At 39.1% G+C, this 27,633-nt stretch overlaps 1 protein-coding gene across 1 annotated transcript in view; it reads left to right on the forward strand.

Annotated features, from left to right (window-relative positions):
• Positions 1-27,633, forward strand: part of GABRB1 (gamma-aminobutyric acid type A receptor subunit beta1) — a 137,520-nt gene that overhangs the window by 83,122 nt on the left and 26,765 nt on the right. The window contains exon 5 of the mRNA XM_075149012.1: positions 20,826-20,908. Coding sequence (XP_075005113.1) covers positions 20,826-20,908 — 83 coding nt within the window. The remainder of the gene's footprint in view (positions 1-20,825; positions 20,909-27,633) is intronic.

The following is a 27,633-nucleotide window of genomic DNA, read 5'->3' on the forward strand; positions in this document are numbered from 1 at the left end:
ACTGCCTCAATTAATTCACTAAGGCAATCAAACACAGTGTTTTTAAGTAATTTTAAGACAGATTAAGAACTGGTTTTTGAGTACAATGCTAAGATGCAAATAACCATGCATTTAAAAAAAAATGTTTTCAGGCAATGTATTTTCTTTTTAACCCTCATTCTTCTACAAATACCTCCACTTAAAAGAAAAAGAGGATTAGCCTTTCTTCTCAAATATCATTGGCCTACTTTAGAAATAGCTGCAAGAGAATTTACAATCTAGAAAATAGCCAAGCCCTTGAGTGTAATAAAATGTAAAATGAATTACTCTATAAAATACAATAGTACATTCCTCTATTTGGCACTTTTGCTTTAGTATCAACATACATGGTCTCATAACTGCCAGGCCAAAATTACCTCATTTTAAGAGGCAAAATGTGTGGCAACTAGAACTTTAATTTATAAAGCCATTAATAAGGTGAGATTACCAAGTACTGCTATAACATTGGTAATACAATCCCACCTTAAACTGCAAGTCTGACCCCTTTTTGTTAGACTGAGAAGTCAACCTGAGCAGACATGAGGAGGTAGGTACTTCAAATACAATTTATGTAGTTTTGGATGACATATTTGATTGGATTACAAATATGATTAAACATCATCTTCAGGGAAGAATCTAGAAGTATCAGAAGTACTGGAGCTACTCGGAGTCTAAAGCAAGAGTCAAAAGCATGGACAAAGCCACTTGAAACTCACTCAGCAGTTAAACCTACAGTAGGTAGATTTACGTGGGAGCGACCGACACGGCAGTTTGAGCTGACTACAAGCTATTTCTTGATCTCTGGGTAAATCATCAGGCAGCAACATCAGCCTCAGCTCCCCCAGCCTAGGTGCAGTGTTGCCTGCGCCCAGGGTGGCTGGTTTCACCGTAGCTGAGGTACCTGCTCACAAGTCAGAGTAACACAGCAGTCACAGCCTCCGATCTCAGTACCAACAACAACATGTCCCACTGATCGAGGCATTGGGTCAATTTCTTGAAATTCTGTTAAAAAAAAAACCCAACCAGCCAAAATTTCCAAAAACAACAACAAAAAAACCCACACAAAACCCACACACACCCCCAACCAACCAAAACACATACACACAAACCAAAAAAAGACACACAGGTCCTTCCTAGAGTCAGGTCAGTAAGAGCATACGCTTCGCTTCTCTTTGGAAAGAGCAGCTAAAACCAAATCAAAACAAGTACAAGTTATTTGTGCTTACTTTTTGCAAAACTGTGTATTTTCCACACATGAAAAGTGTCCGTTTCTTCACGTTCATGAAAAAATGCCAAAGACCAATATTTCAAAGCCATGTGCATAACAATAGGCTTGGTCCAATAAGACACCGATCATCTTCCAAAAAGATATATGTACACTCTCTTATATTACCATCATTTCTATAGATCAGACAGAAAAGTTTATCATATGAGAAGATAAGTTACATACAAAGGGTAAGCTGTCATCTCCCATGCATCATGGCACAGGCAGAAGAAATTTGGGGAAGTTTAGACCCCTTGGCACTTCTCAGGCCTGGGAAATTTAGCTATCTGATGCTCCGTTGCATGCTGCTGATGTCTTTTTTAGCAGAACCACTCTAGCCACCTCCAAGAGCGTAGTCACAAGAGACTGCAAATGCAGCATTTTTCATAATCTTTAGATAGATGGATTTGTAAACTATGTAAGACAGTGTGATCAAGTGGTTATATTGGGAGCATAAATCTACTTCCAGTCCTGTTCCCAATATATGTGTGTAAATGAAGAACCTGGAAAGTAAATATGTTGTGGAAATCTTGATATTTTTGGTTTTATTAGCTTATGTTTTAAACTTGTTCTCAGGTTTGATAATAAACCTTTTTACAAAGGAGAATCCATATCTCTTAAGGCTATCTATCTTTTGATTAAATGGGAGATAATATTTAAGAGTTTTTAAAAGGCCCCCAATGGTGTATTTATTAGTTTTAGTATGTTCTGATCAAGGGACAGAAAGAAAAACATTGCACAGATTTATTTTATTGGTAAGGATTTCGTTTAAATAATATCTTAACCCATTTCCCATTATTTTTTTCTGTCAGAAAACATCTGTGGAACACACCTTTGGAATCCAATAAAAAAAAAATCTCAATTTTTATTTTATTAGCTCATAAACTATTCTACAAGAGATATTTCAATACCTGAAGAAATGTTTCTGAAGAAATACTTTTGACAAATCTCTGGTCACACATTTTGCAATGGGGGGAGGGGAGAGAATAAAAAACTGTCAAATTATTTCCTAAGAATTATTCCATTGACCCCAGCTGGCATCGTTTGAAATACAGTCGGCTACTGGCCTACTTGCCTTGTTACAAGGTCTCCAACTATCAAGTCTTTCACTGAAAGAAATAAATGAAACAGCTATAAAATTAGCACTTTTATTTTTTTGGCAGGATTCTAGGATGTTATATCAATTTTTCATTTTTTAAATTATTTCTTTACATAAGACTGATGATTCTGCTCTTAATACAATTAATGCTGCCTCTTCTTGATACAGGGTATACACTTAAGCCATTTGCATTACTAAAATGTGTAAGAATTCCAAGCTCTCTCTGGGATGTTAGATGGTGATAAGCCTCAATCGGCACAAGACCTATATCAGCCACATTTTTAAAAGACCTAAGGCAAAAATTTCAGCTTTTCACCATCTACCTTTGGATCCAATGAGCAGCAATTTCCACTGAAACGCTTTAAAATGAGCCAAAAGAGTTTAGTAACTAAAACCTTCCTTAAGTAAAATGCTTTTTTTTTAAAAAAAAAAAAGGACTCTAAATAGTAATTTAACTCAAATTCTAGGAAGTTTTAAAATACACAGCTATCGTCCAAGGGTGGGCAACTAGTGTGCATTAAGACTACTAAAGATTTCTCAGTGTTACCTGGGAGCCCCCTGCTGGGACTCTGCCTTCAGAAAACAAGCAAAGAGCAGAGTTTTGTTTTGAAGGTGTGTCACAGATGTTTCAGTAATATTTAACTACTCTACATACGGTATATTATCAACCATAGAGTCACTGAATGCTTAATTTCTCATAAGGAAATCACTACACAGGAGAAAAATAAACAATTTTTCTTTTCATAACAAATGCATTTTCTTGGTATTAGTTAAATACTTAAAATATTTTAAAATATTCCTAATTCTGGGAAATGCATGAAGTTTCAAACGGACAGCCTGCGTGCTAGATATAAAGGATCCAAACTGGCAGATGATCTGTGTGGCTATCATTAAAGGTGCCATAAACAGAATTAGGTTTATTCAGCTTGATTAACAAAAAAAAAACCAACAAACAACAACAGCCCAGACAGAACAAAAAAAACCTACTAAAACACTTTTAGGTCTGCAGGAAAAGAAAAATGCCAAAATTTATCTTTGTCTTTTATGGAAGACTAGTATTTTTATTGCACCACTCGATTTATCTGCAAAAAAATAGACAAGCTTTCAGGCAAGTTTTCAGGCACACAGGCTCCTCTTTAGGTCAAACCGAAGCAACAAATTTCAGGTTAAGTACAGGTTAGAACAATTGCTCTGAACTCACAGATCCATCAGTATTTTCTTTCCTGACAAAACTCTTATAAAATATTTCAACCCATACTGCAGTCACTACCTCCTCCGTTCCACCAAGTACAGCCGTTCAGAGCAATTAAACTACCCAGGGTTTAAGCAGCAGCTTTTTCCACAAGTATTTTGTACCCATATCATTTCACTCTTCTGGTTACGAACGGTACAGCCATAAAGCTTAGTTTCCAGATTCATCTTTGAGGATGATTTTTAGATCTCCCTATAAGCTCAAGATTGAGAAGTCAATGGTGGAGTGCTTGCTTCACTGGAATTGTTTTCTCAAAGGCAATGGGAGTTTCTGTCTTCTATGAGCATTGAGCTGATGGCTGTTTGATCTAATATACAAGCTTTCATTCACTAGTGATCTTTTACTCAATTTCTAATTCCTTTTTTTTCTATTATTTCTTAATGGCAAAGTGTCAGGCTTATTTTTAAGATGCCAGTGAAAATATCAAAGCATTTCCTTGAAAAAATTCAAAGGCCTGCATGCCCACAAGATTATAAGTAAAGCTGCCTGAATACTGCACAGCGCTGTCCATTTTCACTCACATGGGGAATAACTCAATCTTCTGCCATACTCGGTCACCTGCAGGAAATTTTATCAGTATAAGCGAGGTATTACTTGCCAAATTGAAGAGCTATTAGCATACTCAAAGAGACAGCCCTGGCCATAGCAAGAGGAGTTAAAAGATCAAAGGAAGAAACTTATCATAGTTCTTTCCACTATACCTGGCATGCACTTATTTTGTGTAAATGTAACAAGAAGCAAAATTTATATGTAAATATTCCTCCTTCCAAAGAAGCCTTAAATTAGACCCAGGAAGAATGTGTTAAACTAGTAGAAGCTGCAATATATAAAGTTTAAAATATAACATTTCCAAACCCATTTTTAGATCCCTCTCCTGGAAAGGTTCCCAACTCCTTCTTTCAATACAAAAATAAGGTGTCCATTCAATGAAAAGAAATCATTCTGTGAAACCACTGGGTAACAAGTATGGAATTTGAACATGGTGTGATAACTCCTTATAGTGAACTGTTTGCAGCCCATAAGAGAAGGCAAAAAAATGGCAAGCAACATTAAGCCTGTTCACCCAAGGAACTCATGCATTCTCAGATGAGTTTGAAACAGAAAAAAAGGGGTAAACCCAGAGTGTAAATCATTGCCTATAAATTACATATTCCTTTTGCATCTTGATCTGCTGGGGGCAAGAGAGGAACTGTCTGTCTGCTTATCTCTGAAGTAAGTCATCTTGCTCTTTGAAAGTCTAGAGTTCATGATAATCCACTGAGCAGTCCTCAAGGCTGTAGATTATTAGATCATCTTTTCTTTAGGCTTTCCTAAACAGTGAGCTTTAGCAATAACACGTTGTTTAGCTACTAAACATGAGAATAATAGCAAAAATATTATCCAGGATGGAAAGTGGAAGGATGAGGTTCCAAAACAATACAGGTTGGCATGATGTCTTTCATACTTTCCTACACTTTCATTAGCTATCTAAGCCCATGTATTTTATTATGGCTTCCATCATTAAACATTTCAGGAAAGAACTTCTGAACTATGAAATCTAGAAGAAAATACAATACAGTGGTCAAGCAGCAGCATCTTACTGTATTTCTGTCTTATCCCGAGAGAAAAAAACAAGTAAAATTACCCAACCACCTCTTGGGGCTCCAAGAAGCCATTCAACACAGCAAAGTTGTGACAAAACAACACAAAGTGAGAATTAAACACCATAAACAGCCGATTTTATCTGAAAATTCTCCTTAATGAGTCAGACAACTTGAGCGGAAAAGAAATTTGTCTGTTTGTATAAGCTTCAATCTTAATTCAGTATTTTAACATTATGGTAAAGAGCATCTCTATCATCTAAGGAGATTTTTGCTTATTCTGTTCTCATGAACATTGCATGAATAAAGGCACAGTAGCATCAAACAGAGTCTATCATACTGCTCTTAAAGCTAGAGATGGAAGAAACAGGCACAACAACAGGTACTGACTGTGAGGAATTATGTGTCAACTATTTGTAGAAATCAAATGCAGATGTGTTGCTAAGAGAGAAGAAAAGCCTGCAGAGTCCGAGCTTGCAAAATATTAAAGCTTACTCGAGGCAGGAGGGAAAAGGTGACAGGAAGGCCTGATATAGGTCAACACCAGAGCCTGAGCCAGGAAACTCTCAAAAGTACATGAATATTATCTGTCCCAATGTTTAAGGAGCTGAGGAAGACCAGCCTTGCCCTCGTTCAGCTCATGGCTTTGGTTTGCAAAACATGCTCATTTTGTTTCTTTCATCAAGGCTTTGATTCTCTCTGCTGGAAGGGAGCATCAGCCAGCAGCTAATACATCCCCACATTCACATAACATCCAGCTTCCTCACATTTCACAAGTTTACGCAATCTTGCTGAATGTATTCGCGCCACCTTTCAGAACATAGCTAACCTTCAGGATTTTAGTGAAAAATCAAGTGTTCTCTGGCCAGCCTTTCTATGCGAGTACCCTAAACACAACTCTACAGTCAAAATGAATATGTAAAAAGGTACCATGAGATTCCAATCATACCTCTTCTTGGATTTCAGATACAAATTGGCACAGTTTTGATTACAACCTGCCAGCCCTATAAAATGCTAAGTATCAAAGAGTATGTCTGTACTGCATAATGAGGCATGGAGGAGTGGACCACCTGAACTTTAAGTACTTAGTTGGACCTTTTAAAAGTAAACAGACAAACTAAGGTCTTCCAAGATATCATGGGGAAAGCATTTATACAAGTATATTATCTATAGGACATACACACTTCTTTAAATTATGAAATATTTTTTTAACTCCTGAAATAACACTGTTTATAACAAGCCTGTGTGCTCTGTTTATGAGGGATGTTCGGTTTACAGAGGAGCAGTGACAGTTGTGCATTCAAGATGCTACACGACTGCGTATCAGTCTGCTGGATCACTGGTGCACACCACGTTCAGTGAATATAAGAGAGCACTAAGTATCATTGTTTAAAAGTAAAAAGAAATTACATTTTTAATATAAAGGAAGCCTAAAACCAAATAAAACAGGACAAAGATTCAACATTGGAGCAAGTTGTTCTCAACTCTATTAAAATATATAAAGTTAAACAAATAAATATATATATTCTGCTCTAGAACTGTTTACAATTTTTGTACCTTTTTCTTCCCCGTAAGACATTTTTGGTATACACAACTGCTACCCACCTTGTAAAACAACTGCCACTACTGAAAGACTACAACAGTGAAAATATCCCCCCCCCAACACATTCAAATACAAAATATCCACCCCCTACCAGTTCAAAGTTATCAATATGGGCTTTAGTTAACAGATCTTTTAGGAAAAAAAAATCTCATTGGCACAAACCCAATTTTCTTTTCAAAGATGTGACCCACTCAGATGAAATCTGCATATGACTCATCAGTGTTGGCAGTCAGGAGAAACTGCATGCTCTAAGTATAACTAAGCTACTCGCTCTCTGGGGCTTGTTAACCTGCTCCATCTTATGCAAGCCCAGCTGAAGAACTGGGTGAAAAGGACAAGCTCACATAAAACATTCACACAGAGGAGCCCACATATGTACACATATATTCTCTCCTAATCCACACTGTGCTGGTTTAAAAAGGTCTCTCCCAGTCTACTCCAAGTTACCCATCACCATTTCTCTGCTAGAGATTACAGCTCTCCATAGATGCTAAGGTTGTTTGGGTGAACACTTCCTAATCTATTTCAGTCACTACAAGCTAGTTACCACCTTACCCAATTTAACTACCAGTCCACAAAAACAGATTCACAAAGACTATACAAGGTGTTTTCACATCAGTAGCTCTGCTGGTAGATAATAATGGATTTTAATTTCCAGGGAAGGGGGGATAAATTAGAAGATGGTAACCTCTTCAGCTAGTGCTGCTGCAGCTGGGAAGGGACATATGTCTACTTAACAAGGACAGTGAATTTTGATTCACCCAGCAAAAGAAGTACTGACAGGAGATGTGCTTGTTGTCCAGAAAGGAGAAAAAAAATGTTAGGGAAATGTGCTGTGTAAGCCACAGGACAATACCGTCTCAAAGGCAAAGGGGTACACATCAGCCATAAATCAATCCAGGTTGCAAATCAGAGGGCTAACTATCAGAAAAACTTGGTTCCCCAAAAACTTCCTATTTAATAGTTTGCCCTACTACTCCCAAGTATTTTAAGGCACATATTGATCAGGTTATGAAAGAAATATCGTGAGGCAGTACTTGCAGTAGTACAAACAATGACCCAAAGATCCTTCTCTTCCACTGTGTCCCAGATCATGTTTTCTAATTAAAATGAATGGCAGGGTTCAATTTTTATTCCTATGTTTGTTTTAACTGACTCAACAGCAAAATTCACAAAGAAAAATAAGGCATAAGAACTACAAAAAAGCTGTACTGGAATAACAGAAACACCCTACTGTCCCAAGTTTATTTCAATATTATAATTAATTTCTACTCATTCAAGAAGTTATAAGAATTAATAAGCTGTTGTAACTAGAAAACTCTTTGAAGTAATACATGCCTTAAACTGATTCACTGTCACAGAATCAGTCTTGGGACACATGCAATGAAAACATTCATTTCTTCTCAGATTTATCTTGTTTTCCAATTAGGATCCATTGAAAGGGCATGATCATCAATCAGTTTTCTACACAAAAATCACGTCAGCGTTCCTCTCAAGTCAAGGGTGTGCAAAAAGGCAATCTAATTTCTTTGTTCATGCTTTACACTGCCGGCGGGGTCAATATTTTGGCAAAAGCAAAGATCATCTCATTATGGTCCTAGTGCAAGATTTTCATTTTACTTTCAGTTCTCCAATGAAATTAGTCACCGTACATGGTAGATTAACTGCAGCACATCAGTTTCTTCAGATGCACTTGAGTTTCCTCACAACATATGTATCAAGACATAATTACGCTGCCAGCTTCACTGACTGGAATTATTAGTTTTCACATTCAGCTACCTATCTGCAACAAATGAGGTGTGCTTACTGTCTGGTCAGGATGGGGAGAACACAGGAGAACAGTGAATACCGAAGACCTGAGAAAAATCTTCAGAAATCAATCACACTTTATATAAAGAATCACTTGAGTGGTCTGTAAAGGCTTGATAATTTAAGACCTTCTCTGTAAGTGGTAAAAGCATATTTTATTGAGTATTAGGTCTTACAGTCAGTTACAAACATAAAGCAGTACAATGCCGTACTGCAAGAAGTCATTTAGTGCTGCTATTACAATCTTTCCTAGGTGATACATGTTGTTAATAGATTTCATAGGTGAGCTCATTATAAAGAAGCATGGCCATAAAACTAACCTCAGATTCAAGAGGATGCATCTTTTCCTTTGCATCAGGATTCCTCCTTCCTCTTACCTTTTGTTCTTTTCTCCACAGGACCCCTATAGAAAATGCTGCCTTTCCCTCTCTGTTGCACTCTCCTAGGAGCAGGGGCTGTAATTTCAAACAATACAGGAAGGACCATGAAGTCCTAAAAATCTCAACTCAAATTTCTCTGCAATTGATTAGTTACTAATTTCCTCTTCCTTATAGCTAAAAAAGAAGCAGGGCTCATCTACCAACAGCAAAAAGCCTAGCATTTCATATCTTAAACAGACGCTTAGCCTGGTCAGGTACCCATTTCCACAAAAACACAGAAGTTTAGCACTTACTTGTATTTTCTACCATTTTTTTCCACGGCAGCTCCCCACTCCATTCAGACAGCACTCTCTTCCAGCCTCACCCCTGCTTCCAAAATCCAGGAAGATCTTCCTTGGTCACAAGGAAGATAGATAGTGACAGGTCAATATGAAATATGTCTGATCCCAGAAACAATCTGGTTTTTACCAGTCATTTTGACCAAGCACATCCTGAAGCCTTCCAATTACAAACCAGGCTGGGTATGGAAGATGTTGCCTAGATTCCTCTTCTGCCAAAGAAGAGGAGACATCTGAACATGTGCATGTCTGTCTTTCACGCACACACAATACATATCTTAGTGTCTGGTTTGGTTTTATTTTGGAATAAACAACAACAAAACAAACAACCCAAAAGATGAAGATACCAAATGACACTAACATCACTGCTGCCATCTAGCAGACCTCTATTCCCTCCTGAGCAGGATATTTCAGTCTGTGGATATTATCTGCATCTAGGAATTTCAGTAGTAACATCACTCTTCTTGCATTTAGTCACTTTTAGAAGGTTTGTATAGAAATACTGAAAAAGTTACAGATTTAGCACCTTTTTTTTTATTAAAACCAGATTGAAAACCAGTTATCTGACCTTATTTCCCTGTTGGACCTTCCTTTATGTTAAGCACTTCCCATCTGGCTCACTCTCTTTTTCTTTTTAGCTTGCAACATACTTGCACTGTCAAACTAAATTACTTTTTGCAGTAAATTTCAGCTCCAACTCTCAGGCACTTTTTATTGAAGTATTTTGTTTGCTCCGGTATAGTTATAGTTCTCTTGGGATTTATATTATAAAATTTCTTTTCATGGGTTTATAGCTGTGCAGTAAAAATTCTCATTGCACTGAAATTTGGCTTACAAGCATCAAAGAAAGAAAGATTTTTCCTAATATTTAAAAAGTTACATTGTAACATTTTAGTGATTTTTTTATATTTCTAGATCTTTACAAGCAAGTCACTCATCTTCACCCTACTCTGAATTATTTCTGATACACTGTATTGAACAGAAAAAGATCTTGCATTATCTATAAATAGTACCTATCTGGCTTAAGGTTTTGATTTTAGAAGTTTCTAATTCAGTCAAAGCAAAATATTTTCTTACAGACCTTTTCTCCCATTACTTCTCTCCCCCTACTCCTCCACATCAGAGCTCTCCCCTCCCCACTGCCTCCTACTCCCACCACCGCCCTGGAGCTTCAGGCTCTCCTCCCGGGGAAGGCAAAAGCCAGCAAGCCTATTTGTCCCCATTTTAGGTAATCTCCTCACCCCATCCCTGCTTTGTGATAGTACTATGTAACTGTTCTCTGAAGCAGAGTTCTGGCAGCTAAAAATCAAACTATTCAGCAAGGGTTTATTTCTTTAAGCAAAATAACAATGATTAATTTACTGACAATTACTTTGAGTGCCAAGGTAAATCTCCCAAGACAACTAAAATGTGATATCCCATTCCCCAAAATATTTTAATGCCTATAGCTCCCAAGCCGAAGATTATCTAACCTTTGAGACACTTCTACTTGGCACTGGCTGTAGAAGTCAATGTTCTATGTGAACAAAATATAAAAAGAGTTGGCCAAAATGCATACTTAGTATAGCGTAAGAAATCCTGACTTCCTCCCAAGAATCAGACACCTTGAAAGGTTTGAACACCTCCTCATGTGGATCTTATTGTGTTAGATTATGCTTTATAGTGTTAGGCACTTTGCAGGTCTCTACATTCAATGATCTGGTTCATTGTGAGGATGAGTTCCGGGGTGAATACCCGTTGAGCTAGTGTTTATAATATATTTGACTTTCTTTTACTGACTCCAAAACTTACCTTCAAATCAACCAGCTGCTAGCCCAAATCAAATTTTAAAATATGCTGAGCATGACAGCGTAGTGCTAGATTTCAATGGGCATCACTGAATAAACCCGAAGAGAAGGTGATGCGGGCAGTGAAGGAGTGTAATGAATCCTTCCCATCAGGTTCTCACCTCGACACCCGACAAGCCATAGTCTCGCCCACCTGCACACTTGTTACTAACGAGCAGCTCTCACTCTGCATTTACAGAGCTTAATAAGAGACCTGTTTTTAAGGAGGAATGGTAGTAGAGACTGTAGATTCATGAGCTGAGGAGGAGGTGGGGGTCAGCAGCAGGCCCAGCTAAAGGAGATCCTGGTCTCCAGCAGGCAGGCGCTTGCTGGTCCCCACTCCCTGCAGCACACCACCCCTTCGACTGCAGCACACCTGCTCACAGAGACATGCTGTGAACAGGAGACTTCTTTTGGACTAGAAATAACATTTCCTTGTGGAAAAGTGAGTATTTAGCCCTGAATATCTGTGTTTCGGGTAACACCACTGTCCCACAGATACCTCTGCTGACATAGTGGAGGGGCCAGCATGCAGCAGCCCTGTGCTCAAGGTGGCATTGGTGGTGAAGTACCCAGGCCATCTGCTTGTCGCAGGCAGTCCTTAGGCAGCACCCAGTACTGTCCTATAGATCACAGCACCATGATCACAAGGCACTACAGCTGCAAGCCCTCATCAGAAAACCCATAAGCTTCAACGTGCTTCAAGAAATTTCTGAACCTGGGATCCTTAAAGGAAGATCAGCAGTGACCTTTTCCAGCAAACAGACCTTCATCATTAAAAAAAAAATAGCAAAGAAAGTAAATACAACCTGTAGAGGGAAAAAAAAGAATAAACAGCAGATGGATAACAGGTTTCAAATTCACAGTCAGTTCAGACTAGCAAAAAAGTATCTACACTTGAATAAATGGTAGCACAAAGCTGATTCTCGTACTGTAGTCTTTAATAGTTCACTCCTCCTGAATGGCTGGAACTGCCAGAGATAAAGATACAGCCCTGCAGCTCCTCTGCTTTGTAGCGTGCGTTAGTTATTTACACCTGCTCCAACTCTCGGCACAAAATGCCAGTGACTCAGTCTGACACCATCATAGGCTTGCTTATAAAGACATACGTGAATCTACAATACACAAGTCCAAGAGTTCACCTTTTTAATTTTGCACATCTTGCCACTGTGTATATCTAAAAAAGAATGAAGGAGTTGTGAATTTTTTCAGGTGTTTTGTGACAATATCCACATCTCATCTCTCTGTCTACATGATCTCATGATTCAGGCTTTTAAAAATATGTATTACCATACACACTAAAGATGTTACAATGCACTGCACCCACTTCTACTTGCCTTAGCCTGTGGATGCCACAATCTCTACTGGCAAAATTTCAGGTCACACGAGTAACTGAGCAGGACCATTCCTATAACTAGAGCTCTGAAGACCAAGCAGTGCCATCACTACTGCACAGGTGCAAGAGACTAGATCAAATATTTGGGGACAGAAAACATTTCCTGGGCATACAGAGTGAAATATCATGGATATATGTTCCTCTTTTTTAATCAATGTTGCTTTGTACTATTGTAATTCCTGTAGAAGACTGGACTATTTCCACCCATCTTCTAGAGTGCATTACATCCCGTGAGGGAAGTTAGACCTTGCTTCCCTGAGAAGCACTACCCCAGACTCATTCATTGTGCATGCAGACTATCCATATAAATGTGCTGGGTGAGTTGAACTCAGAAGGAAGGATTTGGGGAATGAAAGATAGCCTGGGATGGACTACAAAGTGGTGAGGGGTAGGCCTCCACTTAAGTTAAGTTAACTTGGTCAAAGATAAGAACATTAGAAAATATGAAAAAAGGTCAGACCAGAGGTCCATCTAACCCATTGTCTTGTCCCCAGCACTGACTAAGGTCGGATGGCTTGGGAGGAGCTTAAGGTGATTTCTAATTTCTTGCTTTATCTTCCCCTCACCACCAAGCTACCAGGTATTCTTAGAGACAACGCAAGATTTTTATGAAGTGAAAAAGACACCATTTACTGCATAGCTTTGTAGGCACAAAAACAATATAAGAAACTAGTGCCTGGGTTATGTTAAAGAATATTAATTGGAGCAAACTGAAATGACCACAACAGCAAGACTAGGCACGTGCTCACTGCAACACATCTCCTGCATCACACCTGGTAACCATTTGGACATATAAAGACACACTCACATACTATTCTTTCTCTTTTAGATGGATGTCACACTAAATCAGTGGCTTGCCCCTGCCTAAGACGTGTTGAATGCGTCCCTACAGAATTAGGCTCTACTGCTGAGATGGGCAGAAAACATTATTTAAGAATTACTTTTTGACTTTTCCAGGAATTCTGTCTGAGACAAAGCTCAAGAAGCTTACCAGCGATGAGCTGACCTTGGCAATTCGCTGATGCGTAACACCGACAATGGAATAACTTGACAAATAACTTGACATTGTGTGCCAGCACTGCCTTCATCGGCTCTCACCGAGAGAGTCTGGGATTCCTAAATTTAATTCTCTCTTCAGAGATGGTGCCATTTAACCATCTTTGGGGCCCAGCAGTGAGCCCAGTCGATGAACTGATCCATGTTAAACCAACATAATAAGTACAATAACCAACTCGGGCAAATTCTGCCTTATTTTGGTAGGCAGCTATTATATTGATATGCCCGAAGGGGAAAAGGAATGGGATAAGGAGTGTCCCAGGGGAGTTACAGGACAGCACAGCAGTCCAAGTAGGCAGCTTGGTAGCTTCTGGGGAGAAGAACATACATGAATGGAAAGAGTAGTAGGGACAGTAATGTTTTTACTAAGGGTTTTGGTTTTTTTAACATTCTTATTTCAAGCCAATGCAGGTGATTGATTTGATACCCTGTAGATTAACCTTCCGTACCTGTCTTTTGCTTGGAAACAGACATTTGTATTTATACCTCAGAGAAAACCAAATATTCCTCCTCTACATTTGACAAGTGTATTCACTCTCAGGAATGAATGTTACTAGGCACACAGGGATAGACAATAAACTCAGAATGACTCCTCCGGGTCTCTGCATGAATCCCAGTCCATTGCTATACTACAGCACTAGCTAGCGGCACTGTTATAGTTAATTATTCTTCTGATTTTTTCAGTAGTTTGGTTTTTTTCCTGAGGACTGCAGCTCTTTTCATCTTAAAAACAATGTTTCAGCCCTTGAAAAGCATTGCAGAATTTGGCTACGTGTCTTTCTGGCTGCAGCTATACTCCCTCAAGATATCATTGCGCCAGTTGCTCATCACCTTGATACCTGAGGTTACCAACCTCACTGCTGAGCTCCTTGCATTTAATTCAAGATTCAATGTGGGCAACTAAAGGGGCAGATTGGAAAGAAAGGAACGTGGTGGCGGGGGCGGAGGACACAATGGCATCGCAGGCCAGTGGGAGCCGTAGCCAGAATATGCAGTCTATCCCTGAGATGCCTTTCCATGCCACCACTGTCCACAAGCGGTGGAAGAGATGGCTTCTGGAGACATGCTTGGTTATTGCGTTGAAAGCAGTTCGGCTCCTGCATGGCCAGAAGCTGGCTGCACCATCGGTTATCGTGACAGATTGCTGTAGCACCACTGGCTGGCTGGGCAGTTCTGCCTAAAATAATTACAACAAAGTTCTAATAAGGTCTTTGGAGAAAGGTTTGACCTAATGTTTATTTATCTGCGGTGTGTTAAATCCACATCCCTCTGCTCAATCCAAAATGTAAATAGCATCTTTATTTACATTCATACATATACATACACATACATACATATATAAATATACATCTTTTTCAGAAAGGCACACCACAGGATTTCCACATATAAAAACAATTTTCATTTCTTTTTGTGAATTTTAATCCATTTTTTGATTTTTTTTCCTCAACAAAAAACAAAGATGAAGGAGAGGCAAAACACTTACCAGTTCAGGGTATCAAAAAAACAGAGTAGAAAGCCCATAGTCTGACACATTTTTCCTGACACATCTTTGTGTGACTTAAGTAGAACAGGTCACTTTATCCAATATAATAAAGGTTGTTTGGCCCTCCTCATGCTAGACCCTGTTCTCAGCTGCTTACAGCTTTAACTCTTTGAGCTGTATATTTCTCTGTACAGGTCTTCCTCAAGATGCTGTTTATTTTTTCATGTTTATGCAACTCTACTGTTTCTCTGAGCAAGATTAAAAGGAACCTAAATCCATACAAAAGCTTTCGTTATAAACTTGAGTGTTATCTCAAAGTATGTAGTCTACAACAGTGACCTAGCAGTTGACAGCTTGTCTCCCTAGAGTCAAAGATATATTTCCTCCTGATTTTGTGGGGAAAAAACCAAAAAGGAAAAACAAATTAGCCAAATTATAATCATCAAAAAAATTGGTTTCCACATGCTAATGTACCCATATCTAAAACTAAATATCTAAATCTTTTACTGCATCTGGCTCAGGGCCCAACATTCCAATTTTCTCTCAACTTCTAATGAGATCTGTGAAAGCATTATTATTTAAGCACCTATTGGCCCTTCCCAATCTTACTAACACGTGTAACTTCTTTTTTAATAGAATTTGACCAGACAGGCATTACATAGACTGTTAAACACAGATTTTCCAAGTACACACTACGTTATGTAAAATACATGATACCAATAGAAATAATGCTAAAGCTCAAATGTACCCCCTGTAAGTAGACTCTTCCAGCACTAGAAGTTGGGCATGTTTGCAGGTTCAGAGCCGACATTTTCTCCCAGGGCCAAGGACCCAGCCACTCAGGCTTGCTTAGAAATTTACAGTGTCAGCAGACATGACAACTGTAAACCTTGTACATGTACCATGGACAAAGAAAAAAAATTGCAGATTAAATGTACAGTTTTTCTGCCTTCCTCTATTCCTTCAGTAACTCTACCTACAAGACATCCTGTTAAATCTTAAACATCAAGAATCTTCCTGGTTCCAGAAAAATTAGGCCAATTACACCAGAGATATGGGACTGAATTCTGATGTCAAACAATTGTTATGGGATTAAGTTCCCCGATACTATTGAAGTTAAATTAACACTGATTTAATAAAAGCAGTGTTTAACCTGGGATATGAAAGTCTACTTCCAGTGTGTACTAGAGCCCCAGCTCTGCAGTGGTTAAGAGAAGCATGGTTATTTTTTATTTGATTTGAAGTTTTTATTTTGCTTTTAAGGAAAAAAATTAGTCCATCCCAGTTCATATCTTCATATACATTTATAATTTATGCTCTGTTGACTGAGAGAAAAAGAACAACCGTATTAAAATTTGATACCTGTCCTCCAAACGGAGGAAACATTTCATGACAGAATTTGCATTGTTTAGCTCTGATCATCTCCACATTTAGTTGTCATCCCTGTCTTAAATATTGCTTCTATTTCTTCTTCAAGAATTGAGGAACAGCTTTTTGACAGCATTTTGATTAAATGCTGTAAGTACTGAACCATAACTCCACTTCCCGCACTCATTCTGAACATAACTTAACTGCCCACTGATGACTTAACCCAAAATATTAAGCTTTACCATTTGTTCCTACAAGACCTGTTGCCCTGCAGGGAAATCTCTGACAGTATAACTTAAGGAAGTCAGTTCTGCAAATGCTGGACATCAATGTTTTCTTTCATATAATTTTATTTTTGGCAAAAAATAATTTGATTATATAGTAAGAATATGGTATTCAGAGAGTAAGACATCAAAATAAAAGCTAAGCAGTGATCAGATAACTTGAACCCCAAGCCACAATTAAAAATAAAAATCAGTTGATTTTGCTTTTTTGCAAATGTTATTTATCTTGCCTGTTAGCAATTCAGATTTCACTCCATCCCCGAATGTCTGAGTACTGACATGAATGAAATTAAGTAGCATAATGATATATCTCCACCTAACTGGTTGTTGTCTTTGCATAATCCCATTTTTATAATTTGTATTCAAAAGAATCTAAAGAATGTAAGGATAGTAGTGCAAAAGACACGGTACAAACAAAATGAATTAGCCCCAACACTGGAAAAATACATAAGTTAAAACATTTTAAAACATATGGAAAGCCTAGAAGTAACATAACCTGCTCTGAGATATAAATAGCTCTGCTTCAAGTGTAGGATTAGTCCTACACTTAAACTTTTACAGAGCCTCATGATACTCCACCATTGCCACAAACTGCTTGTGCCCAGGGATTTTCAGGACTAATCCTCTTGAACACAGATTTATTTCAGCTTTGCCCTATCTTCAGACTATTGCATTCCCCTTCCTGCCATTACACCCTTGTATTCTGCATTTGAATGTCTTCATTTTTAAGCTTCTGGTGCGTGTGAAAGCAATCAGTTACTCTCTCCAATGAGAGAGTGCAGCCAGTAATAGACTTGGGATTTTACTCTGTTTATAATAAAAGATTATATTTTTTTTTTTTTAGTCGAGACAGCAATTACTATGATTGCATATGGGTCTAATTTATCTCCTTAAACAAGTTTTGTGGTTATCCAGAGCATAATGCCATTAAAAATTTTACACAGCTGAGATCTATTATGAGGGACAAAGAAATGCTTGAAAGGTAGATTTATGAACTACAAGTAATGAATGTTGCTGGATCCTGAAGCGCTCCTACTGCAATTACAAGTAGCTATTTTCAAGGAAGCCTAAGATTCCCAATAAAGTTTAAGCACCTCCAGCTTTAGGAGACATCACACTGTGTTGGCAGGTTGGCGGAGCCTCCAGTAGCCACCGCCTGCCTTTTCCCATTCACACAGGCACGCAGTTCAGGCTCAGCTGGCTCTGACAAATCCTTGGACAGATACTGATCATCATCCCCCCTGCCCAGGGCACTGTGCCACTTCCAAAGCTGCGGGTCTACAGGTGAAGCGGGATCCTTTCTCCTGCTGCTGGAAGCCACAAGCTTCTTGACAGCCACTCTCCACTACCTGCTTGACAAGAGGCTCCAGTTGTCCTTCCCTTCTCATGCTGTGCGGCTCTTGGCTCTGCAAGCTTCGGCAAAAACTCTGTCACTCCCCTCTTCCCTGGAAGCAACTGCTTGCTGTTTCACCAGAGAGCCGCAGTAGCATTCAGCACTGCTGCTAAGGGGTTAAAAGGGTCACAAGGGGGAGAGCTGCTCCCCACCACCACCTTTGACTGCTCAGGGAGACTTTCCCCAAAGTATAGAGACTGACATATACACACCACACTGCCTTACAGGCACTATAGGGAATGCAAAACAGAGCTGAGGGAAGCAGAGAACATAAAGTGCTTCTGTTTTACCTTTCCTTGTGGCATAAAGACAAGGAGTGATTTAACGAGGATGAAGGATGAGAAATTACCAATAGACAGGCCAGGCAGATTTGGATTACTTACTGCTGCTAGAAACCAATACTAAGAGTTTATTATCTTTCTTCTGCGTAATCCAAGTATTTACTTCCAGACTCCACCTGCAATCAGCAGTGCAATGTCTTAGTAACATATACATTTATTTTTGTTCTTGGACTATAGTAGTGATCAGACCCATCAAACCAATCAGTGTGCCAAAAACTGTGCACAAATAGGGAGAAGACAATACATTTGACCAAAGATTTATCAGAATTACAATGTCAGGAAAAAAGTAATTATGCAGAATATTTAAAACTCAGGTATACAGCAATTGCGTTGTTTACTACTGCACAATTAATTTGTATTGTTGTTATTAAGAATAACAAATTGCTACTACTTATGTAGCTGATGTAGGAAACCACAGAAGTCAGCAGCATAGATACACTGGCCATTAGGAAATATCTGGCCACTGTATCTCTGTGGTCTAGGAATTACTGTGTCAACTTCTACTTCTGTACACATTTAAATAAATCTGGTTGATACAGGTGAACTAAATTACCATAAAGACTGATTTATTAATTGCGAACAAAACATTACCCTATGAAACCTTCATTAAAAAGCATTTTACTGTGACTAATGTTAGTATATCATTATGTATGATCTTAAACATTATTAAGTAGGAGTCTGACAAATGATTACTGCATGTCTTCTCAATGCCTCTCAGTAACATATATTTGGTACATGGCTAAACTAAATGAGGTCCTAGCTCTGCTGAAGTCCTCGACCTTTTCAACGACAAATGCAAAAGCCCTTAAGATACATGCAATTCAATTTAATGTGTCAAAAATCAGCCTGAGGAAAAGCATAAATATACCATTTCCATGGTACTGTACACAGCATTATAAAGTAGTTTCGTGGGCCGGTTCTCATAACAGCACTTGCTAGATGGTGCTTATACACTGGCAGACAGATGGATTTTGTAGACTTAGGATAATTTGAAGCATGTCACAGTAATGAAGCATGTGCCTTTTTTTTTCTTTTAATTCTGTCAGTTCTGTGACAGCAAGAATTATCACCCCAATACAGCATGTAAGTGTGCTTGACTCAGCACATCAAAAGTAAAATCTCCAGATGTATTCCTGTGGCATTAATTAACATGGAACTGGAACAACAGGACCAAATCCAGATCAAGAAAAGAGGTTATCTGCCTTTCTCAGGTAGGAATTTTTGGAGAGAGGGAGAGAGAGAGACCAACGAAATTACAAGTTAAGTTTGCCCTTTCGCAACTTCAGAAGTTTTATAAGCATTTAGGAACCCATCTATCACGAAAAAGGCAAATGCAGGTGCTAACTCACTTTTGTGAGTTATGAGTGCCTTTCTTAAAGGGATCTTTAAAAGAAGCTATAATTTGACCCCTATCCTCACAGTCACTTAACCTTCCTCCCAAGGGTCACGGGCTTATCAGCAAGAATTTGCTTAGATGCTCTGTGATTTACAGTCTAACAAAAGGAGAGGAACTGCCTTGAAATCAGGCTTAGGCTATGGAGAATACCTTCAGGGACCGAATGTCAACTCACATGCCCTCTAGAAGGAGCAAGGATCTGGAAGATCCAGCCTACACTGTAGCTACTCTCAATGTTCATTAAGTAACCACCAGACAATGTTACATTTCACAAGTTTTTGATTGCATCATGCCATTTTTAAGAGGCGATGTTCAATTATCGTGGCTAATGATGAACTGATTATGAAACCATAAAAATAATGAATCAGATATTACCAATATTTCCACAGCATGGATGAAAACTCACATACATATCAGACAAGATTAAAACAGCAGTAGATGAGAACAAAATGAAAAAAGAAAGTTATCAGCAGTATGAGTTATAAATAAAACAATTTGCAAAACAATTTGAAGATGTCTGAATTAAGAACATTGAAAATAAGATGACCAAGTAGAAATCTCATCAAATGTTCTTCAAAACACTGTACGCTTTTGCACCTAAAGTTTCAGTCAAAATCCTGCTTCTGATATTCAGCATATGCTCTGATGCTTTATACTGTAACCAGTATATTGTGCTGTATAAATTACTAATTATGTTTTACAAGCTATGTAAAGCCTGTATGCCAGGAATCTGTGTGCATAACCATTCTGTATGAACAATACATTCTGAAATTTATTGTATATATATCATGTATATACATGTATTGTTTCAAATATTTAATCATACATTCCGTTTCATTCTGTATGAACAAACAGAAAAGCCACTATAGAAAATCTTGCTTTCTCAAACAAGTAAAATGTGGTTTCAAATCTCTTTTTTTTTTCACCCTCCACTTACAGGATCACAACAACAGCTGCTTGCATGATGGATCTACGCAGATATCCTCTGGATGAACAAAATTGCACACTAGAAATTGAAAGTTGTAAGTTACTGGAGGGAGAGGGTTGGTCAAATGAAAGTTGTGGATTAAAAGACATTCACGGGTTAGGTAAAACAGGAGCAAGTTTTTCCAATATTATGTGTCCACTGAGCTTGCACGCTGAACGTACCCAATATATTTCTATAATACATAAGCCAAAATATGTGTAATTCACAATATTTGATTGATCCAAGTTTGTAAGATGTCTTTCAAAATCTTTTGTTGAGGAAGGGAGAAGAGTATTTCTTGATGATTAGATCAGAGGACAGCAACCGAGCACTGTCCATCTTCAGCGCCTAACCACCACAGAACTTGAATTAATTACTTCACCTCAGTGCATTCATCTCTAACATCAAGATTAACATCTGCCCCACGCGGTGGTGGGAGGGTTGATCAATTACTCTTACCAAAAGTCTTGGAGGTTATAAAAGGAAACAACTTCATCCTTCAGCACCAAGGTTAATGAGAGCTTTGCCATTGTCTTCCATGAGCTGCCCAGGGAAGTGGTTGAGTCACCATCCCTGGAAGTATTTAAAAGACGTGTAGATGAGGTGCTTAGGGACATGGTGTAGTGGGCATGGTGGTGTTGGGTTGACGGTTGGACTCGACGATCTTAGAGGTCTTTTCCAACCTTAATGATTCTATGATTCTATGACCATAGGATCAAGGCGTGCAGTTGCAAATTTTTGTCATTAACATAGCTTTTATATCTTTTATGATGCTAGCCTTTAAAGAAATGCCTGTCAAGGTTTTTGAAAAGAATTTCTATTCAGTTGTTGGTCAAATCAGCTGCTGCCACTGACCACAGAGTAATCTGTCTAAACAAACAAGTTAAGACTACATAGAGTCTAAGGCAAAATAATGTAGCATTTTTCTAAGAACTTCCCCTTGTTCCACATTAAAACTGTTGCACTGTTAGATTTAAGTTATTTTTTATTATAATAACACTTCTCTCTGAAGTATCAGGTTCTAGAAAGGATTAACAGATTTCCCCAAATCCAGTATTTTGGTTCACCTTACTGAAGAGAAAGAACAGTTTTAGCATTTGAACTTCCATTTTGATGGATAGTTTGGAGTATTAAATAAACAGAGAAACAAGCTGATCCAGGACTAAGGGTTCTTCCTTACCTCCAAAATAATTTCCGAATACCTATGTCATCAACAAAAGCAATGTTTTCATTGTTTGTAGCACCTCCCATTCAAGGAACTAAAAGTTACCAGAAGTCCAGTAAGTAGTTTCCATTCTGCAGAAACTCATGATATAAGATTTTGCTCTGGACTGAAAAGGGGTTAAATTCCCAAAAACCTCACAGCATCAATTTTCAAAAGGATTCTATTAGTTTTCAGTTGTTTAGATTTGACAAATAAAAACATTTTCATAGTGCCAAAACAATGGATTATTCACATATAAAAAGTTTAATGGTATTTTAACACAAATATAAAATAAAAAAGTCTAAACGAAAGAAGACAAAATCACTTTGAGACTTAGAAAATGTTGCTGGGAAAGATTTCAGTTTATTCTGAACTGAAGAGGTTTTCATCAGTTGAGTATATGTAAATGTAATATATCTCAACAGATCTGGGAGGTGGCGATTGTCAGGCACTGAGAAAAGCCTACAGTCAATCTAAAGCACTGATGAGAGACAAGACGGGCTCTCAGCCCAATGTTTATACTTGTTTATAATTTCTACTTGATGGCATCAGAAATATGCCTTATTTAAAGCACATACCTTCAAAATTACTCTCCATAATGAAGTATTTTTGGTTTAGTAAGTACATAATCAATATCAGCCTTAATATAAATCAGTGGAGGTACAGCTTTTCATTTAGATTTTAAATTGTTTGGTAAGAAACTTGAAATGTTTCCCCAAGAATTATTTGCTTTTGCTCCTTTTCCTGGAATGTCATTTTACAGTGATTTTTAGAAATTCTCTGCCAGGTTGAGGACAACAAACTTTTTATTCCACTAGCAAAAGATTTCAATCAAGTAAACATTCACAGTAGGCTTAATGAAAATTATTTTTACTAGAGAGCATTGTCTGAACAGAACCTGCTCATTTATTTCTTTAGAGATTCAGAAAAGGTGTTTTTCATTTCTAAGATCCTAGTGTTTTGGCACTGCAGGCTTCTCTCAGAAAGAGAAGCAGGGAGACAGTGTTGTCAAGGTTCCCCATGAAGCACCTCAATAGCTGCAGTCCTGAGTCACCACACTAGCTTATTCTCTCTTCACCATTCAAAACATACAAGAAGTCTCTGGAAGGACATACCGGTTATGCACCATAGTAAACCCCCACAACAGATGCAGTAGCGTGGCAAGCTGGGCCAAGCCAATATGCATGTAATGAACACTTGTGTTAGACCGACATGCATCAACCTTCCCTGTACACCTGCTTTCAGTTAGCCTGTCCGTATCTACATTGCTCTGAGTTGACTGAAGCACCGCAAACCCACACCCCTGTGTACAAACACATATACAGCCATTTTCTTCTCATTCCCGAGGAGCAGAGGCAGTAGGCATAGCTTCCCTTTCCAGTGCTGCCCATCACCCTACTGATCTTCTCAGTTACTTTCTGCTAGTGCAAAACTCTGGACCAGTCTCATAATCCACCACAGGACCTACAGAGCCGCTCTGTAGGCTGCACTGTTGTCATACTCATCCTTGGGCTTTTCAGCTCCCTGCCTTTTTTAGCACAAAACAGTTTTCTTGATGTTGCTTGCTGCTGCTTGGCTCATCTTCTGGCTTAAACCTAACAGGGCATGCAATGGATGCCTCTGGAGAATGAGTCATTTCTTGATTTTCAGAATAAAGTGCATAACACAAATCTATAGTAACTTTCCTACCTGATCAGCAGAGGAAATGAATATATATACAGTACCACAGCAATCAAAATGGGCAACTTCATACTGAAGTTGCCTTCATATTGAATTGATACCTGAATTTATTTGCTGGGAGATAGCTGATTTGAAGTCTCCAGCCCAATCATGACTAAAACTGATCAAAGTACATGAGCATTTATCAGCTAGCAGCCCAAATAACAAAACCAGACTGACACTTGGCTGGCTCATACTTCTTTATTTACAAGCTTTCACATAAATGAAGCTTTGTAGGGATGAATGCTCAGTGAAAATGGACTTAGATACTACCACTGAGACCTCATCAAGAATCAAAATTAGCATCAGATGGAATAAGCAATTAAAATGATAACACAATCAGGGATGAGAGAATACCATGTCACCCATGTGGCCAGTCACACATCCCCAAAAGAAAATTGCTTTTCAGACCTTTTGAACACTTGCTATAAATAATTCATGTCTCCAAAGATATATATGTTGATATGTTAATACTTGTTGAGCTGATCCAAAGAAATCAACACAGTCTTCACTCACAATTTGCCAACAGGTCAAAATTGGCAGAGTGCGTTGCTTTCCATGAATATTTAGATCAGTTCTTCTAACAACTGAATGATTTTCCAAAAGCACAAACGTGCTTACCTGCTACCGAAAGCCCACAGTCAGTAGATGTGTCAGGAGCACTGGCATCTTTGACAATCCTCCACCTAAAATACACCTTCTAATGCACCACAGCTTTTCTCGTCTGCATGTCTAAAACTCTTGAAAGTTATTGTTCATGTACCTGGCAGAAGAACACAGTTCTGAAGACCAGGCTGCCTACTTCTCTCTTAGGCATTTGAGTACAAGTAAGCCCGTCGTTCTGAGTACTCAGCTCTTGGCAGTACCTATTAATCTACTTGAAAGCTACCAGGGGCCAGAGTGGAGAGGGTGAATAAAGAGGTGATAACTGTGACCACTGCCTCTCTGTTAATGCCACATGTATTAGGCATGTGACATTTTCTTCTATGACAGAACCAGTTTATGAGATTCTCACCCTCAACCTCTCCTTCCAGCTCCTGCATCGCACTTCAGCTATTCAGCTTTCTGTTGTGCCAGTATACAAATCTTCACAGAGCTAGGATGACAATCAAATTGTTAACATTTTCTTGGTTAAAAAAATATCCCTTTGAAAGAAAGCCTTATCCACCTGGACTTTGGGAGAGACAGGAATTAAATAAACCCCAGGGCAGATCTATTCCTTAAATAAAAGGCCCGGGGAAGGTGGTGCTGTAATCACTAAGCAATCCTGGAACTGCCTATGTAGCAACAGCAAGTAGCATCTCTCACCGCTAGACAGATACTGTGCACTACGTGCACTGTCAGACCATTTTCAAAGCACTGGAAACTGGTTTTGTTCAGTTTTATACTGTGTACAGTTATATGGTTTAACCCATGTGGCACCAACTTCCAGTACAGTTTGTGGAAACCATCACTGAACAATAATGGCTACTTTGAGGAGATGTGTTCTAAGTTGCCATTGCTACTTTCTTCTTCTGCTACCTACAGTCGTCTTGGCTTCAGAAGGAACGTAATAACAGTAACATTGACTTTCTTTTAATCCTGTGTTTCTTAACAGCATTTTTATCCTTGGTGCTGCCAGTAATCATGCAAGCTTGATGCATGCAGAAAGAAAACAATAAGTGAAACTAAACACATAGACATCATAAAGACCTGTATGGATGTGTAAATCTATGCAATACCAATAGTCCTAAATCTAGTAACTCTCAGCAGCACGTAGTCTGAAAGTAACATGTCTGATCTTCAGCTGGTGAAAACTGGCATGGGTCCATTTTTGTTGATTAAACCACCGCAACTCGCACTAGCTGAGAATCCTCCCTGTCTTCTTTTTTATTAGTTGTTTCAAATGTTTGTTCCAAATGGATGACCCTTTCCTCAGCCCCACTCTTTAAATTAGATCTGATAAGCAGAAACACTGTAAATTAACTCGGAAATGAAAATAAATGTTTATGTGGAGAGTTCAATGCCTGTAGAAAATACACATGACAATTTGAAATTTAAGCAAAAAGACAAAGGCTGAATAATAAGCCAAAATCAAAGGTGTGTACGGGCATGTAAAATATCTATCCTGCATTTATACAGGAGTAGTTATTAAACTGATCTCCACTCTCCTGCAGATGAAAATGCATGGCTCGCATGGAGGTGCATACCCGCAGGTGCAAGCAGTATGACTGTGCAGTAGAAACAGCAAGTTAAACCAATGCTGAGACACTAGACCATGGCCAAGATGGATCATGTGTTCCTCACACCATTGTTAAACCCCCCTCGAAAAACCCTGAACTTTATGAGCTTTATGTTCTTCTAATCCTGTGTACAAGGACACTAGGGCTGCCAAGCGGTTCCCAGAACAGCATCCTTTGGAAAGCATGTCAGTTAACAGATTTTACACTCAGATTCACAAGCATTACATGCTGCACCGTGCTGTCCCCCTGTGCTTGAAGTCCTGTCTGCTTCCGCAATTCAGCGTTGCTTATTTACCCAGGGCCAGACTGTGGCTGGACCATGCACGGATGCAAGGTCAGAAAGCTGCTGCAAACTGCCCCCCCCCTCTCCTGGGCTCCCCCTCAACGTGAGAGCTGCAGGATCTCCTTCGTCCCTAAAGGGTGGCAGGAAGGTGGCATCTGAGCGAGTCCTCTCCCTGTCCCAGGGTGCTTCCCCACCTCTAAACCAAGCAAGCTAGATACACATTTGGCCCTCCAAAAGCTCCGTGCTCCCCAGTGCATCCACAACACGGTGCAGCTCTGTAGCAGTGCCAGAGCACACCAATACTGTAGCACACACAACCTGGCCCTCTCTTGAGTTCCCCGGTGGTTTTAAGGGAGACTTACCCCTGCTGCAGAAGGAGCATGCTCCAGAAGAACCAGGCAGTCCCACAGATGAATTGCTCTTAAGCTATTCAAAGAATAGATGGACATTGCACTATTTGTGAACAGGAAGGCAGTGAGTCATTACACCTCACAGGGATGCTGTGGAAATTAGCCAAAGACAATCCCTGAAAATCTAAAGTACTAAGAATTGTTCCTTAATAATACTTATCAGTGAGTAATTTAAGGCACTGCAAATAGCAGCAAAACAACTGTGCTACACAGGAATGGGAAAAGAGCACAAAGAATCAAATGCTGCCCTATTATCAAACCTCTCCAGCAGAACAGCCAACACAGGGATAATACATACTTATATTGAGCCAGCAGATTATTTTCATTAAAAAATTACATTTCCAGCTTTCCCGAAGCTATCTTACAGGACTGCAGAAGCTATGTATGCACAGCTGACAACCAGAGAAATGTATACATTTAGGAGGAGGAGAGCATTTTGGCTGCACATGTTCCTTCACGCACATTTTCATGGCTTTGCACAAGCAGTTCACCTTATTCCAAATTCTGCAGCGGCAGATGGGGAGACCATATCAGAGGCTTTACACCTGTTTCAGTGTCTAATATCATGATGGCCATTGGAAACGTCTGTGTGTAAAATCAAGGGATTTTATAACTGGAACTGCCTCATCAGCAGCACTGGGATCTGTAACAATCCATTTCTCACAGATTAGCATATACTGGGACAGAGGAGACTTAATACTTGGCTGGAGGTTACCGAGACTGCTTGGCACTTTCACATGAGCTCTGATGGATGTCAGCTTGGCGATTTAAGATGTTAAATCCCCAGCTGTTAGTTCTGCTGTACCAGGTAGCCTCTGGCAAGGGCTACAACTGCTATGGCAGCTCACAACCCAGCGCCTTGGCACAAGCCCACTGTCCCTGGCAGCAGCTGCGGCAGGCTCTGGACCGCCATGGGTGAGATGCAGACACACATCTCAGCTG

The sequence above is a fragment of the Calonectris borealis genome, chromosome 4, assembly GCF_964195595.1.
Source record: "Calonectris borealis chromosome 4, bCalBor7.hap1.2, whole genome shotgun sequence".
Lineage (NCBI taxonomy): Eukaryota > Metazoa > Chordata > Aves > Procellariiformes > Procellariidae > Calonectris > Calonectris borealis.